The sequence below is a fragment of the Orycteropus afer genome, unplaced genomic scaffold (assembly GCF_000298275.1).
Source record: "Orycteropus afer afer isolate SDZICR_OR568_19922 unplaced genomic scaffold, OryAfe1.0 scaffold00192, whole genome shotgun sequence".
Taxonomy (NCBI): domain Eukaryota; kingdom Metazoa; phylum Chordata; class Mammalia; order Tubulidentata; family Orycteropodidae; genus Orycteropus; species Orycteropus afer.
In genome coordinates, this window is record NW_006921779.1 from 5,922,511 (window position 1) to 5,938,806 (window position 16,296).

The 16,296-nt window shown below is 34.5% G+C and overlaps 1 protein-coding gene across 1 annotated transcript in view; it reads right to left on the minus strand.

Annotated features, from left to right (window-relative positions):
- The window catches only part of ZMYM4 (zinc finger MYM-type containing 4), a 79,549-nt gene that overhangs the window by 44,288 nt on the left and 18,965 nt on the right, over positions 1 to 16,296 (minus strand). Inside the window, exons 6-16 of the mRNA XM_007947662.2 lie at positions 14,301 to 14,475; positions 13,980 to 14,192; positions 11,044 to 11,194; positions 10,430 to 10,545; positions 9,510 to 9,785; positions 9,187 to 9,337; positions 8,205 to 8,377; positions 7,503 to 7,653; positions 2,459 to 2,599; positions 2,098 to 2,135; positions 399 to 543 (exon numbers count right to left, since the gene is read on the minus strand). Coding sequence (XP_007945853.2) covers positions 399 to 543; positions 2,098 to 2,135; positions 2,459 to 2,599; positions 7,503 to 7,653; positions 8,205 to 8,377; positions 9,187 to 9,337; positions 9,510 to 9,785; positions 10,430 to 10,545; positions 11,044 to 11,194; positions 13,980 to 14,192; positions 14,301 to 14,475 — 1,730 coding nt within the window. The remainder of the gene's footprint in view (positions 1 to 398; positions 544 to 2,097; positions 2,136 to 2,458; positions 2,600 to 7,502; positions 7,654 to 8,204; positions 8,378 to 9,186; positions 9,338 to 9,509; positions 9,786 to 10,429; positions 10,546 to 11,043; positions 11,195 to 13,979; positions 14,193 to 14,300; positions 14,476 to 16,296) is intronic.

Below are 16,296 nucleotides of genomic sequence, written 5' to 3' on the forward strand. Positions count from 1 at the left end.
AGATAAGTCCCTTGTCAGATATGTTATTACCAAATATTTTTTCCCAATCTGTAGGTTCTCTTTTGACTCTTTTGGAGAAGTCTTTGGAAGCACATAAGAATTTAATTTTTAGAAGGTCCCAATCATCTGGTTTCTCTTCTGCTGTTCGTGCATTTTGAATTATGCTTGGTAGTCTATTTATATGGCATTATCACGTAAGTACCTTTTTTTGACATTAACTTGTTAAGCCATAGATGGGCAAAACACTTAACTCACAGGGATGCTGTGAGAACTAAATGGGTAATATATCTAAGCAACCAAACACATCACCTAGAACAATACATGCTCAATTAATATAAGCAAATGCCACATTCTTTTTCCATAAACTAGGTAAAATAAGGAAAGCCCAAGAAACATACCTGTCTGGCATTCTTTGTTTTGAGTATGTGGCTTGCAAGAGGTGGCTTTAGTCTGTGTAATTGGTTTACACAATAAAGCTTTGTTCTTCAAAAGCCTTGGAGGTTGGGATGGTGGTAGTTTCAGGGTATCTGTTTGTGTACTTGCCTAGTAAAAAAAAAAAAAATCAGAAATGAAAGAGGTTTTCAAAATCTTATCATTAATCAGAAGAAATACAATTTTAAAAGAAATACCATATTATAATTACAAAGAAGACATAGCAGGTAGACAGTCAATTAAATTTCTGAGAAACATACTATTCTTGAAATAATAAGAGTATTTTGATAACTATATATTGACTCCAAATGTACCTAATTATCAGCTCTGTCTACAAAGAAACATACAAGGTCTATTATCAGACATTATTGATTAATAAAATGTTGGTGGAGTTTAAAATAAGAATTGTTAAATCTTGATTCAGTTAAATCTGAGAGGACTTAGTTTCAAGATAACTAAGAATAACTTAAAATCACTTAGGACCATTTAAATAACTTGAGTAAAGATGGTATGAAAGCTATCTCAGAGACCAGGAAACACTTTTAGAAATGCCACTGTTCCAGTCACAAGTTTTTCTCATTATTTATTTTCTTCTTTTAAGAGATAAAACAGAAAATATTAATAAGTAAAAAAGGAATGATAATTTATTTACAAGCTAATCTTCAATAGGTGAAAATACGCTACATTTAATATTTTATTTACAATCTGACTACAATACAAAACCTATGAAAGATACTTTATGCCTGAAATATGTATAATTTACTTTAACTCTGTATAACAAAAAAACTTAAAGACATTCAGTAACTACATAAAGATAACAAGCATTCAAAGAAATTAATACAAAAACACATAATTAAATAGCCAGAAAAGACTATTCCTAAACAAAGATAAAAGCTAATGATATTTATTTCATGTACTAAATTAAAAAAAAAAAAAATCCAAAGCAACTGCCATTGAGATAATTCCAATTCATGGCAACTCCCATGTCTGCAGAGTAGAACTGCACTTTGTAAGATTTTCAAGGCTGTGAACTTTGGAAACAGACTGCCGGGTCTTTCTTCCGAGGCACCTCTGGGTGGGTTTGAACCACCAACCTTTCAGTTAACAATCCATTGTTTATCTACTATTTGTGCCACTCAAAGAATCCAGATAAAGAATAAACCCATTGCAATTAATTCAATTCTGACTCACAACAACCCCACATATTACAGAGTAGAACTGTTCGACAGGGTTTTCTTGGCTTTAAGCTTTATGGAAGCAGACAGCCAAGCCTTTCTTCCACAGTCCTGATGGGTGCCTAAACCACTAACTATTAGGTCAGTAGTGGAGTGTAAACCATTTGTGCCACTCAGGCACTTTCAGTAAAGGATTAAAAAACAATATCCCACTACTGTTGAGTAGATTCCGACTTACAGGAAACTCAGGGGACAGAGTAAAACTGTCCAAAAGAGTTTCCAAGGCTATAAATCTTTAAGGAAGCAGATTGCCACATCTTTTCCCACAGTGTGGTTGATGGTTTCAAACTGCTGACCTATCAGTTAGCAGCTGAGTGTTTTAACCACTGTGCCAGTAAAGAACAGAGGGGAAAATTAACCCAAACATTCATATTACATAAAAGTTTAAAATAGATACAGTGGCAATATCAGTAAAAATAATAAAACTTACATCCCCAATGATTTTTGCTGTTACTGTCGGAACTGCACCTGATATAAATTGAAACATAGATTTAGGATATTATATAATTATTAAATATTAGCATTAAAAGCTGGTTTTTGATCAATAAACACAGAGGAATATGTGATATCCTGATTTAACTCAGTGGAAGAGACTAGCAGCTATAAAATATTATTGGAAAAAAAAGAGATCTAGAACTCACAGAACACTGCTTTAGGTCCTAGAAGCCCATAGGGAGCCATCACTCCTAATAGAAATGTATCACACATATGAAATGATGACTGATGAAAAAGAAACACAGAATTGTATTCCCCTCAAAAAGGCTAGAAAAAGGTTTTAAACCCAGCTATACCTTGTAAGACGCTATTAGAATTCACTGTGGGCTGGGCAGCAGGAGCACTTGCCAATGATACCACATTAGCTATAACTGGAGTTGATTCTTTTCTCAGAGATGGGGGCCCTGCAGAAGCAGCTTGCACCATGGAAATACTTGCTGATTAAAATAAACAAAAATGAGAAAATCTCATGTAATTCGTAAACACCTACTATGCTTTAAGAACAACATTTCAAACAGCTTGAACAATGCTTTCAGGTTAATTTCTATTGAAGCAAACAGTCACTTAGGATTAACTAGATTTATATATATGTTTTATTTTTAAATTAGTGAAACTTAATTCTTCATGTATTTTGTCTTTGTAAAAAAAAAAAAATCAGTAAGTGTTCTTAATTAAAATACAACAAAAACAAAAATCTAAAAGAACAATACTAATGAAGATCCCAGAGTAGATTTAATGAACATTTAAACTTAATGTGTCTCTTAAACCTTGCTAAGAGTAGGATATAGTTCTTGCTTTTATTTGTCAACAGTATTTAAACATTTGTCAACAATATTTAAATCATTCTAACTTTTAGAATGGTACCATAAATTAGTATAAATTTTATTTAACCATGAAGTTTTTGAGATTAACTGTCCTAACTATGTATATAGTCCACCAAGTGTCTGTTAGTTTGTCATATTGTGGTGGCCTGTGTATTGCTATGAGGCTGTAAACTATACCCCCAGTATTTCAAGCAACAGAAGGATCTTCCATGGAGGACAGGTTTCAGCAAAGTGTCCACATGATGCAGACTGGGAAGAAGGACAGAGCCATCCAATTCTGAAAAAACTGGCCACTAATAACCTTATGAATAACAGTGAAACACTGACTGATATAGTACTGGAATATGAGCCCCTAAGGTTGGAAGGCACTCAAAATATGACTGGGGAAGAGCTGTCTCTTCAAAGTAAAGTCAACCTTAATGATGTGGATGAAGTAAAGCTTCTGGAACCTTTATTTGCTCATGGGGCATGATTTAAAATGGGAAGAAGCCAGCTGCCCAGAGGGACCGAGTAGTTGAACCTGCAGGCTTGGGACATAGTCACAGGGGACATCAAGCTCAATTGGCATAACATACTATACAAAACATTGTTCCACCTCCTACTTTGGCGAATAGCGACTGGGATCTTAAAAGCTAGCAAGCTGCCATCTAGATGCAACGATGGGTCTCTCCTCGTCCAGAGCAAAGAAGAATGAAGAAAACCAAAATTCATGGAAACAATTAGTCCTAGCGACTGATACACCATCCGAACTGTAGCCTACACGACTGTGAGACCAGAAGAACTAGATGGTGCCCGGCTACCATTCGTCCACTTGGAAGGGGATCTATGTAGGAGATCCTTGATAGAGAGGAAGAACAATGTGGAACAAAACTCAAAATCATTTGGAGAGAAAAAAAAAAAAAAAAGGTGGGGACCAGGTTTGCTTGTCCAATAGAGCCTGGGGGAACCACTGAGACTATGGCCCCCAGCTGCCCTTTAGGTCTGGAATTGAACCCACACCTGTGGTTTTCAGCCAAACAAAATACAGGCATATGAGTTAAACATTTACCTCAAGTAGATACACTCCTTGGAGAGAACAATCATGGGAGAAAAAAGGGCTGCTTATACACAGGGAGACAGCTCAGGGCGCAGGAGTGTATGGAGGGATGGACACTGGGAAGAGGTAACTATGGGGAGGAAGTGGGAGGGCTGTTGCATTGAGGTAAACTGTGGTCAATGACATAAGACAAAGTATATGTGAACTGCTGTATAGAAAGTGAATTTGCTCTGTAAATCTTCACCCAAATCACAATTAAAAAAGAAAAAAATGGGAAGAAACAGCTGTAAACATTCATTAATAATTGGAACATGGAATGTATTAAGTATGAATCTAGGAAAACTGGAAGTTGTCAAAGTTGAAATGGAATACATAAATATCAGTATCTTAGGCATTAGTGAGCTGCAATGGACTGGTATTGGCCATTTTTAATCAAACAATTTATATGGTCTATTATGCTGGAAATGACAAATTAAAGAGGAATGGTGTCACATCCATCATCAACAAGAACATTACAAGATCTATCTTGAAGTACAATGCTATCAGTGATAGGATAATATTCATATGCTTACAAGGGAAGACCAGTTAATACTATACTATAATTGAAATTTATGCACCAAGCACTAAAGCCAAAGATGAAGAAATTGAAGATTTTTACCAACTTTGTAGCCTGATATTAACCAAACATGCAATCAAGATGAAATGATAATTACCAGTGAACAGAATGTAAAAGTTCGAAACAAAGCAGCAGCACTGGTGGTTGGATAATACGATCTTAGTGAGACAACTAACCCTAGAGATCGCATGATAGAATTTTGAAAGATCAATGATTTATTCATTGCAACTATGTTTTTTCAAAAACATAAATGGTGATTATATCTGGGGACCTCACCAGAAGGAATACACAGGAATCAAATCAACTATATGTGTGGAAAGAGGTGATGGAGAAGGGCAATATCAATAGTCAAAATAAGGACAGTAGCTGACTATGGAACAGACCATCAATTGCTAATATGCAAGATCAATTTGAAGCAGAAGAAAATTAAAACAAGTCCATGAGAGCCAAAATCCAACGTTGGTTATTTCCAACTTGAATTTAGAAACCAAATCAAGAACATATTTGACATACTGAACAACAATGACTGAAGACCAAATGAGTTGTAGGATGACAAAAAGTACGTGAATAAAGTAAAAGGTTACTAAAAAGATAGCAAAGAAAAGACCAAAATGGATGTCAGAAGAGACTCTGAGACTTATTCTTGAATGGAGAGTAGCTAAAGTGAATGGAAGAAGTGATGAAATAAAAGAGCTGATCAGAAGATTTCAAAGGGCAGCTTGAGAAGACAAAATATTATGATAAAATGTCGGAAGAACTAAAATTAGAAAGCCAAAAGGGAAGAACACATTCAGCATTTCTCAAGCTGAAAGAACTGAAGAAAAAAATTCAAGCCTCAAATTGCAGTACTGAAGGATTCTATGGGCAAAATATTGAATGATCCAGAAAGCATCAAAAGAACATGAAAGGAATGCACAGTAGTAAAAAGAGAAGTGGTCCATGTTCAACTATTCCAGGAGGTAGTATACATATGATTAAGAACCAACAGTATTGAAGGAAGAAGTCCAAGCTACACTGATGGAATTTGTAAAAAACAAGGCTCCAGGAACTGACAGAATACCCACTGAAATGTTTCAACAAACAGATGCAGTGCTAGAGGCACTTAATCATTTGTGCAAAGAAATTTGCAATACAACTACCTGGCCAACCAGCTGGAAGAGATCCATATTTGTACTCATTCTAAGGAAAAGTAATCAAATAGAATGTGGAAATTATCAAACAATATCATTAATATTCCAATCAAGTAAGATTTTGCTGAAGATAATTCAAAATAGTTGCAGCAGTATATTGACAGGAAACTGCCAGAAGTTCAAGATGGATTCAGAAGAGGATATGGAATGAGAGTTATCTTTGCTGCTATCAGATGGGTCTTGGCTAAAAATAAAGAGTACCAGAAAGATGTTTACCTGTGTTTTACTGGTGTTTTATTTAAAACTATACAAGATCATAAAGATCGTAAAGATTAAAACTTTACGCAAAGGCATTTTACTGTGTGGATCATAACACACTATAAGTAACACTGCAAAGAGGGAGAATTCCAGAACACTTAGTTGTGCTCATTAGGAACTTCTCCACAGATGAAGAGGTTGTTGTTTGAACAGAAGAGGATAATACATAGTTTAAAATAAGAGTTGCATCCTTTCACCATACTTAGTCAATCTATTTGCTGAGCAAATAATCCAAGAAGCTGGACTACAGAGGAAGAACACAGTATCAGGATGGGAGGAAGACCCTTTAACAACCTGCGATATGCAGATGATATAACCTTGCTTGCTGAAAGTGAACATGACTTGAAGCACTTACTGATGGAGATCAAAGACTACATCCTTCAGTGTGGATTACACTTGAACATAAAGAAAACAAAAATCCTCAAAACTGGACCAATAAGCAACATTTTGATAAATGGACAAAAATTTCAAGTTGCCAAGGATTTCACTTTACTTGGATCCAGAATCAACACCCATGGAAGTAGCGGTCAAGAAATCAGACACTGTAATGCACTGGGCAAATCGGTTGCAAAATACTTCTCTGAAGTGTTAAACAAAGATGTCACTTTGAAGACTAAGGTGTGCCTAACCCAAACGATGGGATTTTCAATAGTCTGATTTGCATGTGAAAGCTGGACAATGAATAAGGTAGACCAAAGAAGAACTGAAGCCTTTGAATTCTGGTGTTGTTAAAAAAATTGAAAATACCATAGACTGCCAGAAAAATAAACAAATGTGTCTTAGAAGATGTGCAGCCAGAATGCTCCTTAGAAGTGAGAATGGCCAGACTTCGTCTCGTCTACTTTGATCATGTTGTCAGAACAGACCAGTCAGTTGCTAGAGACGAGTTATCTCAACGCTTGGTAAAGTGGAGGATCAGCAACAAAGGGGAAGATCCTCAAAGAGAAGGACTGACACAGTGGCTGCAACAATGGGTGCAAGCACAGCAAGGACTGTTGGGATGGTACAGGATCAGGCAGTGTTTCACTCTGTTGTATGCAGGATCACTATGTATTGGAGCTGACTCCACAGCACTTAACAACAACAATACATATATAGTATATTTGAAAGGCCATGTGATTTATACTTTATGTCCTTCGTTATTACAAAATATTAAATGCTACCTATAAAGTATTTCCAGAGTTCACTTGATTCAATATGCTCAAAGAAAGGTAAAAGAACTCATTTCTATTCATCTTTAAACTAAAGCATTAAAGATGGAGGGGAGGTGTCCAAAATTTAATGCCATTCAAACACAATGAAATACACGTTTCATGAAATAACTCAGCACTGCTGATAGTTCCTAATCTGTAGAAAAATAGTAGTTAATTCCCTGCATTTATCAAAGATCTATTCATTATTTAAGTTTAGTTTTACCTGCATTATTTTGTGAAGGTGGGTCACACACACTCTGCTGATTACAGAACATCAAGATACAAAGCAGATTACAAAAATGTTTCATTTCTCCTCTCCACTTCAGGGACTCACTAAGTTTACCCTGTCGCTTACAACCATCACACTTGGCCATCTGGGAAAGAAAGAGAAACAGTAAAGGAGTGAGAATCAAATTACCTGTGGTTTGACAGAACAGAAACAGGACACATGTAATAAGTGAAGAAATGAATATTTGTATTAAAAAAGGAAGGCCTACAATGTTAAATATTTATGTATCTGTCTCTCAATGATTTCATTTCTAATTTTTTAAAAAAATGTTCAGAGACCACATAAATAATAATTAAAAAAAATAAAGTATTGTAAAAATAAGACCTCTCCATTTGAAAGATATTAAAAGACAAATTAAATTTAGTTAAACAATAAATGAATAAAATTTCAATTTTAAATACTTTAGTTCTTAAGTAACATTGATATATATTCTATAATGAAAAGAAAAACAAAACGAGTGAAACTTCAAAAACATTAAAGTCTTCTTAAATTATATGAATAGAGGAGAATATATAACACATTTATAACTTAAGAGTTTTAAATCACTGAATTGACTTTAATAGCCATGAAAGAGTTTTAAAAAGGGAATAATTCATGCCTTAACTTGCAAAACCCAGAAATATGAATAATTTTTACCTGATAGAACAAAACTGTGTATTTGGACATGCATTCTTCACAACAGAACTCTTCTACTTTTCCCCCTAAATTATTCTGCACCAACTTGGGAGATGTCTGTAAACAATAACTGCACATTTTACAGTGATTTCCCCAACGTTTTCCCAAGTCATGTTTATAGAGCAATTTGCAACCTAAAAATCAAGAAGGATAAGATGAATGTAAGTGAGAAACATCTATATCTTTCAATGTAAATGCCCTAGGACAAAGTTCTCACATTTGAGACCTGCCCAACTAAATGAAGATACCAATTTAGAGTACTCGCACTTTTAAATATGAAACAGTAAGACAGGATAGTGCAGGACACAAAATATTACAGTGCATCACAGAAATTGAGGGTAAGTTTTGTTGCACAAAATTTTTGAATATGATAATTATATACTGGATCACAATGTAAAATGTATTTCTTCTGTGTTGTAGCCAAAGGTTTGAAAGCCAGTGTCCAGAAGATTGATCTTGTATAGTTTTAAATAAAACACCACTCAAAAAATAAAATGGTGATCTAAATAAAGGAAGCAATTTATCTCATATTGATTTGCATACTGAGACCATTAATATTCAGGAAATGAATGGCTGTTTAAAATAATAAAAGTAGAATCATAGGATGCTACCATAATTTAAGGAATTCCTTTTCGGAATAAGTTCAATAGCTAAAAGATCCCTGAAGTCTCTATCACAACCGAATAACATTAAATATTTTTTTACATCACTACCACCTTCTGCATTATACTGTGAGGATCTTTTATTTTATTTTAACTTCTCTCTATAATATGAAAAATTAGAATAGAAAAGAGTAAACTAAGTATAAGTATGAAACAAAAAAGTTTTTTGGCATTATACAGAAAGGAAAAAACAGATAAACTTATAGAGTAAAAGCTTAAATCATCAACAATTTTTTTAACCAGCAACATGCTCAGTAGGTAAGATAATCTCCTGTCTTTACCTTCACTACAGAATGACTTGTCAGCACCTGAGAATCGCACAGTCTCCTTTAAAATTTTCTCAGTTTTACAATATTCACACATAGCCATTACATTATTTATTTTCTTATATTCATCAGAACAATTCTTGCCACAGAACTGAAACATTTTACCCTGCAAAGAAATAATCATTAAGTACTAATTAAACATTTGCTTTGCTTTATGGAAATCTTTATATCTCTTATTTTGAAAACAAACAGTGAAATGTTCAGAGATGAAAAACTAAAAATAATTTCATGAATGGAGTGGTTTATTCTCAAATCCTTATTATGACCCTGCACTTTACCTTATAGTCAAGAAGTTCGGGTTTTGTAGCAAAAAGACGGTTACAGTGCTGACATTTGAGTTTCACTACACTTCGTGCAAACCCAACATGCTGGGATTGAGCAGCAAGACGCTGGAGACCGGCTGCAGCAGAGCTACTGATAGAGGTGGGAGAAACAGCAGAGGTGGTACTTCCTCCTGCTGACACTGTTGAGCCTGTGGGGATGCTAACAATCACTTGGCCCTGAGATAACGGCACTACTGAAGAATTCATTCCTGTTGGTTTGTTGAACAAGTTCTGAAAACATAGACAAAATTTTAACAGATCAATTATTTTTCAAACAAATAAGTACTGAATGCCTACAAATGCCAAGCACACCTCTCTAGGCAATTAAGATATGACTGTGAACAGTCATGATCCCTTCTTTTGAGCAGATTACAATAGAATGGGTGGGGGGACTTCATTTAGGTAAAAAAATATAATCGAATTCAACAAATAATCTCCTTCACAAACAATACATTCCTAATAGATAATCTGGGTAATAGTACTGTGTGTGCTGCTGAGTCAGTTCTGACTCATAGCAATCTAGGACAGAGTAGAATTGCCTCAGAGTTTCCTAAGCTGCAGTCTTTATGGAAGCAGACCATCACACCTTTCTCCGAAGAGTGGCCGGTAGAATTAAACCAGCAACTGTTTGGTTAGCAGCTGAGAGCCTAACCACTGGGTCATCAGGGCTCCTTTGGGTATTAACAGTACCATTTAATTTTATAGAAAGCAGTTAAATAACACGCCTCCAAGTACAGGATGAGCCACAGAATCCAAATTTAATAATAGGACTGAGACAGAAATTTAGACAATTCAGGCATTGGCAAACATTATGTTTATATTACTATAGCTGGCAAGTCATTGACCAGAGAAAAGGAAGATTCCTGAAACCATACCTGGAAAGCTACCACACAACTGTAGCTGCAGAAGTTTCGTATACTTCCATCTGACATTGCTAGGTGATATTGAGGAACAGCTGAGGTTTTACAACTGTTACACTGAACTTGCACACCTTAGCAAATCAAAATAAAGACTAATGAGTAATATATACAGATGTACAACAATGTATCAGAATAATAATATATAATATACAAAAATTCAAGGCCCTGTTAAGTTGCAGGAACTGAAACTAAAGCATATGTTACATATAGAGTAAAAACTAAGAACATTAAGAAATCTTTTTTCTTTTTTAAATTTAAAGTTGTCAGTCTACCCTGAAACTACAAATAAATGAATCTTGAAATAAATCAAATATAGATAAAGAAAATACACTAAAGAAGCCATATGAAATTCCTTTGTTAAGTGAGGAATGCACAAATAAGCAAGCAAATAAATAAACGAAATAAGCAATCAGGGTTAATAGGTGATAGTTTACAACAAAGATTTGAAATACTTTCAATTTTCCTTAAAAATCAACTAAATTTGTATAAAAATCTGTACTATAAAAATAAAGCAATAACCATATTTTTTTCAACTATTATATTTACATAGTTGATGAAACCAATATTACCTGTGGAAGTAACAATTTTAACTCTGTAAGCAGATAAACAATTAACAGAACAGAAAAGCTCTGTCTTCCCCAAGCTACTGGTATTTTCAATCATTTCTGCTGAGGATCTCAAGGATTTGCAAAGTGCACATGGAGTAATTTTGGCTGATTTCTATTAAGAGAATAAAACAACATTCATTTATACCAAATTCTGAGTAAAAACATAACTCTGAAATGTTTATATCAACTTGTTTTGATGTATTTTTAATCAGTGGCTTTCAAACTTTTATGATTACAATCCTCAGTAAGAAATAAGCTTTGCAAAGTAACCCAATACATACATAATCTGACGTGTTGCGATTTTGTATTATACGAGTGACAAAACTTTTATAAACCAATACCTATCATGATAACATGTGAAGCACTCTATTATCTTCCATTCTATACTAGTTCATTAAAAAATAAAGCAGGTATGGAAACAATTAGTCCAAGGGACTGGTAGACCATACAATCCTCAGCCTATATGTGACCATGAGACCAGAAGAACTAGATGATGCCCAGCTACCACTGTCGGCCACTCAGGGGGGGATTCATGTAGGAGATCCTGGATAGAGAGGGAGAACATTGTGGAACAAAACTCAAAATTACAGGAAAAAAAGAAAAGATCAATCTTGCTGGTCTGATAGAGTCTGGTGAAACCTCTGAGACTATGGCCCCTATTTGCCCTTCAGGTCTGGAGATGAACTCACTCCTGTGGCTTCCAAAAAAAAAAAATCAGCATATGGTCTGAACATTTACATCAGGTAGATACACTTCTTGGAGAGATCAAACATGGTAGAAAAGAAGGACAGTGTATGCACAGGGAGACCTCTTAGCAGGCAGGAGTGCATGGGAAGGAAAGACACAGGGAAGAGGTAACTATGGGGAGGAAGTGGGAAGAGAGTTGTTAATGCTGTGGGAAATTGCAGTCAATGTTGTGAGACAAGATGTGTATGAACTGCTGTATGGAGAATAAAAACGCTCTGCAAACTTCCACCTAAATCACAATAAAAATAAAATAAATAAATAAATAATGCAGGTCACAATCTAGTAATTAATTTCAGGGTCTTCTAATTGATTGTGATCATAGTTTAAAAAACATTATGTTAAATAATAACACAACAGGAAATTCACACTTTTAGACTATCCTAAAAATTGGGAGGACAACAAAAAAAGGTGCTACAGATAGCAAAACAAAAAATGTGAATTAAAGGAGATGAATACCTAAACTTATGAGAAGTCACTGTCAAATATTCTACTACTACTACTAACAAAGTACACTGTAAGCAATAAAGTGGTGGCAAACCTTGTATATTACAAGTGTCCAAAAAAAGTAAGTCTGTTATCTTAACCCTCTACTCAAGGATGCAGCAGCAAATAATGTTTAATACTATTAACATGTCAAACATTCACAATAACTTATACAGTACACCCAGCACCCATTAGGAGATTTTAGGATGTCTGTTTCCTCTTCAAGGATAAGCTTGTGAGACTTGCTATTAAAAGATACATGTTAAAGTGAGCGTATTCCTGCATTCAGGAATATCTACTATATTTCCTGTTCCATTTCCTATTTTTCCCCATACAGACTGCAAACACCCACTTAATTTTTAAGATAGGTCAAGAGTCATCTCTGTGAACATTTTGCTGATAGTCCCACCTTGGCTTAGCAAGTAGAAGATGCTTCCCCTCTGTGTCGCACTATACCCCGTAACAGCCTTTCACTATAGTATCTCTAGTTCTTATTTATATGTAAATCTCCCCAGTTAGACATATGTTGTTGTTATGTGCTGTCGAGTCAGACCAGACTCATAGCGACCCGTTCTTAGGTTTCCTAGGCGGTATCACTACGTAAGCAGATTGCCCAACCTTCCTTCCAAGGAGTGGCTGGTGGGTTTGAACCACCAGCCTTCTGGTTAACAGTTAAGTGCCTTAGGCACTATGCTACCAGAGCTCCCAATTAGACATGTAGTCCCTTATAAAGGAATTACATCTAATGTTTGCTGAATTAATTATCAAGAAGATAGGAAAGTAAAAGAAATGACTTTCAGCACACAATCTGCCACCTTCTATACTACGGGCTTTCTCATTCTTACTTCATATAATACCAAAAGCATACCTGTAACATAGTTAGTATAATATTAATTTACAGACAAGAAAAACGGGACTGAGAGAGTTTACCTGTTTCCCCAAGGTAAAACTGTATTTGAATGGGAAGTCAGGGAATCAAAACTAGTCTGCTGTACTTGTAAACACAACTTTTCTCTAGAATAGCTCATTTTAATACATGAGAACTTTAATGGGGTTAGGCTCAATTAAAAATTTATTAGAGTCTTCTACAAACTCATCAATTCACAATATATGACCCAAATCTGTTTTTTAACTTTTTCCTGAAAAAAAGGAAAAAAAAAAAGCTTTGACTACAGCAACTCTCTACTCTAAGATGTTTATTTTCTGATTTACAATTTCAACCATAAGGTTCTGACTTTAACAAAAATATATGATTTCAAGAATAGGTATTCAACTTGGGCCTTACCCTACACCAAGTGAAAAAGTTTAGATGCAAATGAAAATTTAGTTTAAAGATCAGAACCTACATACCAAAAAGACAGGACTGGTTATCTCTGGGGAAATGGCTTTCATCTTTATGATTTTCTGCATCTCCAAAATATTTTTTAAAAAATATGAATCACATTAAAAATAAAAAATATCATAAAGATCTGTACTTCAAATAGATGAACAAAACTATTATTCTACAACAGAGTATTTAACACATACTCATTCGACAAATACTATTTATATGCAAAAATATCAGTTATGCAAGTAACAAACCCTATTTTCATAAATAATTTCTACCACAAAAATTTAGATCCACCCTAAAATGAACACAGACATCAGGGTTAAATATGTTCATGTACCTGCTTGTATGCTGTGACGCATGTTGAACTACAAAACTTCTTAGACTGCCCCTCTATCTGAAGCACGTGGCACTGACCAGAGCCACTGTAACAGTAACCCCCACAGTTCTCACAACAGTTCATGGTGAGGTTGTTAGCTGAGCGAAACTTAGAGAAACAAGCATCACTGCAAAGTTTATGTACCACATTCTGGTAATTAACTTCATGTCGAATCTAGGAATTAAAAAACAGCAAGGTACAAACAACAAGCAGAGACCATCAAAAACTGTTCTTTAAGCAAAATTAGACTCCTCCCCCCAATAAAGTACAAAGGTAACTTACAACAGCATTTTTCTGACACATGCTGCATTTGGTTGAAATGCTATTTGTATTTATAGAAACAACGGGTTTTCTTTTCAGTTCATACGTTGACAAACATGACCGACTGCAAAATACTTTACTGGTAGTGGCATTTTCAAACTGGGCATTGATCACATCCTTTGGATTTAAAATGTCTCTAAAAATGATAACAAAGATAAGATAAACCACAGAACTTTCTTTTTTCTTTTTGTGAGTTCAAATAATAAAATAAAACATTGGCAATTATAGTACAGTGAAACAAGCTTTGGAATTGAAGTTAAAAAAAAATCTAGGTTTGATGTCCTGCTTTGAAACTTACCAGCAATTTGATCTAGGATAAACTGGTATGCTTTGATCCTTAAGTTCTTTTTGCAAAATGGAACTAATACTACTTACATTATTGAACTGTTGTGAGAATTAGTATATTATGTTTCAAAGATTAAAAAAAATATACACCAAATGGTTAGTATTCATTGTATTTGGTAGGTGAGCTTAAAGATTTAATTTTCTTCTTTAAGCTCTTTATATTCTCAAAATATTCTTTAAAAGTATTATTACATTTGAAATTTTAAAAATAAAACTATCTCTTAAAAATAAAAATACATTTTAAACCAGACAAGTGTAAATTCTACCATAGTTACATAAAACAAAAAAACCCTCTACATGTAAATATTTTTCATTTTGCCGGCATTAGAACAAAGGCAATGAAAACCAAAACCTTAATGATTAAGGTTTTCTATCACTTTGCTCCTAAATTTCAGCCCCAAAGAAGTCTTTCTACATACTGTAGTTTCCAAATACATTAAATGTAAACAATTTTAAAAACCACATAAGAAAAAAAATTCCTTGATGAACTTTTCTAAAGTGTCTCTCCCATGCACAAACACCCAAATAATAAAAAACTATTATGTTCATTTCTGCTTAAACAGATTAACACCAATACTTTTCAGAAAAGATCATAAATATCTTGACTTTAATAAATGTATGACAGTTAATATCATGTAAATTATCAAGAGACATACGTGATATAATACTATGCTGTACTACATTCTTCCACATCTCATCCTCTCCTATGCTAAGTAGCTATAGACTGATCTGCTTTCTGCATTTATTTTTGTCTGTACATTTTCCCCCCCCATTAAGCTTTACCATATTTTTCCTTTACAGGGGGTATTTATTGAGGAGTAACACTGAGCCATGTAATGGCTAAGTCCAGAGTTAAGGTACATGGTCCCTGCATGCTCTCAAGGAACTCGGTTTATTTATTTATTTTTAATTTATTTTTTTTAATTTTATTTTGATTTGGGTGAAGATTTACAGAGTAAATTCACTTTTCATACAGCAGTTCACATATACTTTGTCTCATGTCATTGACCAAAATTTACCACAATGCAATAGCTCCCCTCCCACTTCCTCCCCATAGTTACCTCTTCCCAGTGTCCATCCCTCCATACTCTCCTGTCCCCTGAGCTGTCTCCCTGTGCATAAGCAGCCCTTACTTCTCCCATGATTGTTCTCTCCAGGGTGTGTGTCTACTTGGGTAAATGTTTAACTCACATGCCTGTACTTTGTTTGGCTGGAAACCACAGGTATGGGTTCAATTCCAGACCTGAAGGGCAGCTAAGGGCCATAGGAACTCAGTTCATTGAAGCAAACAAATAATATGTATATAAAATACTTACTATAACAGAAGCATTCATAAATATAAAATACAGTAAATAATTTTGAAACAGTTATGTAGTACAATATAATGTGTTATTGAAAAATGAGTAAGGAAACATTATTTCAGATCCATATGTGACCTGAAAGTTGTCTGGAAGTTTAAGGAGTTAAAGGGCTTTAATAGCATGAATGTAGGCAATGGAGACAGAAAAGTACGTACTTCTCCAAGGTCTCAGCATGTTTAGAGTTCAATTACATTACATCTTAGATCAGAATGAGAAGGAACAATCTCATTGCAGATAAACAAAATTCAGAA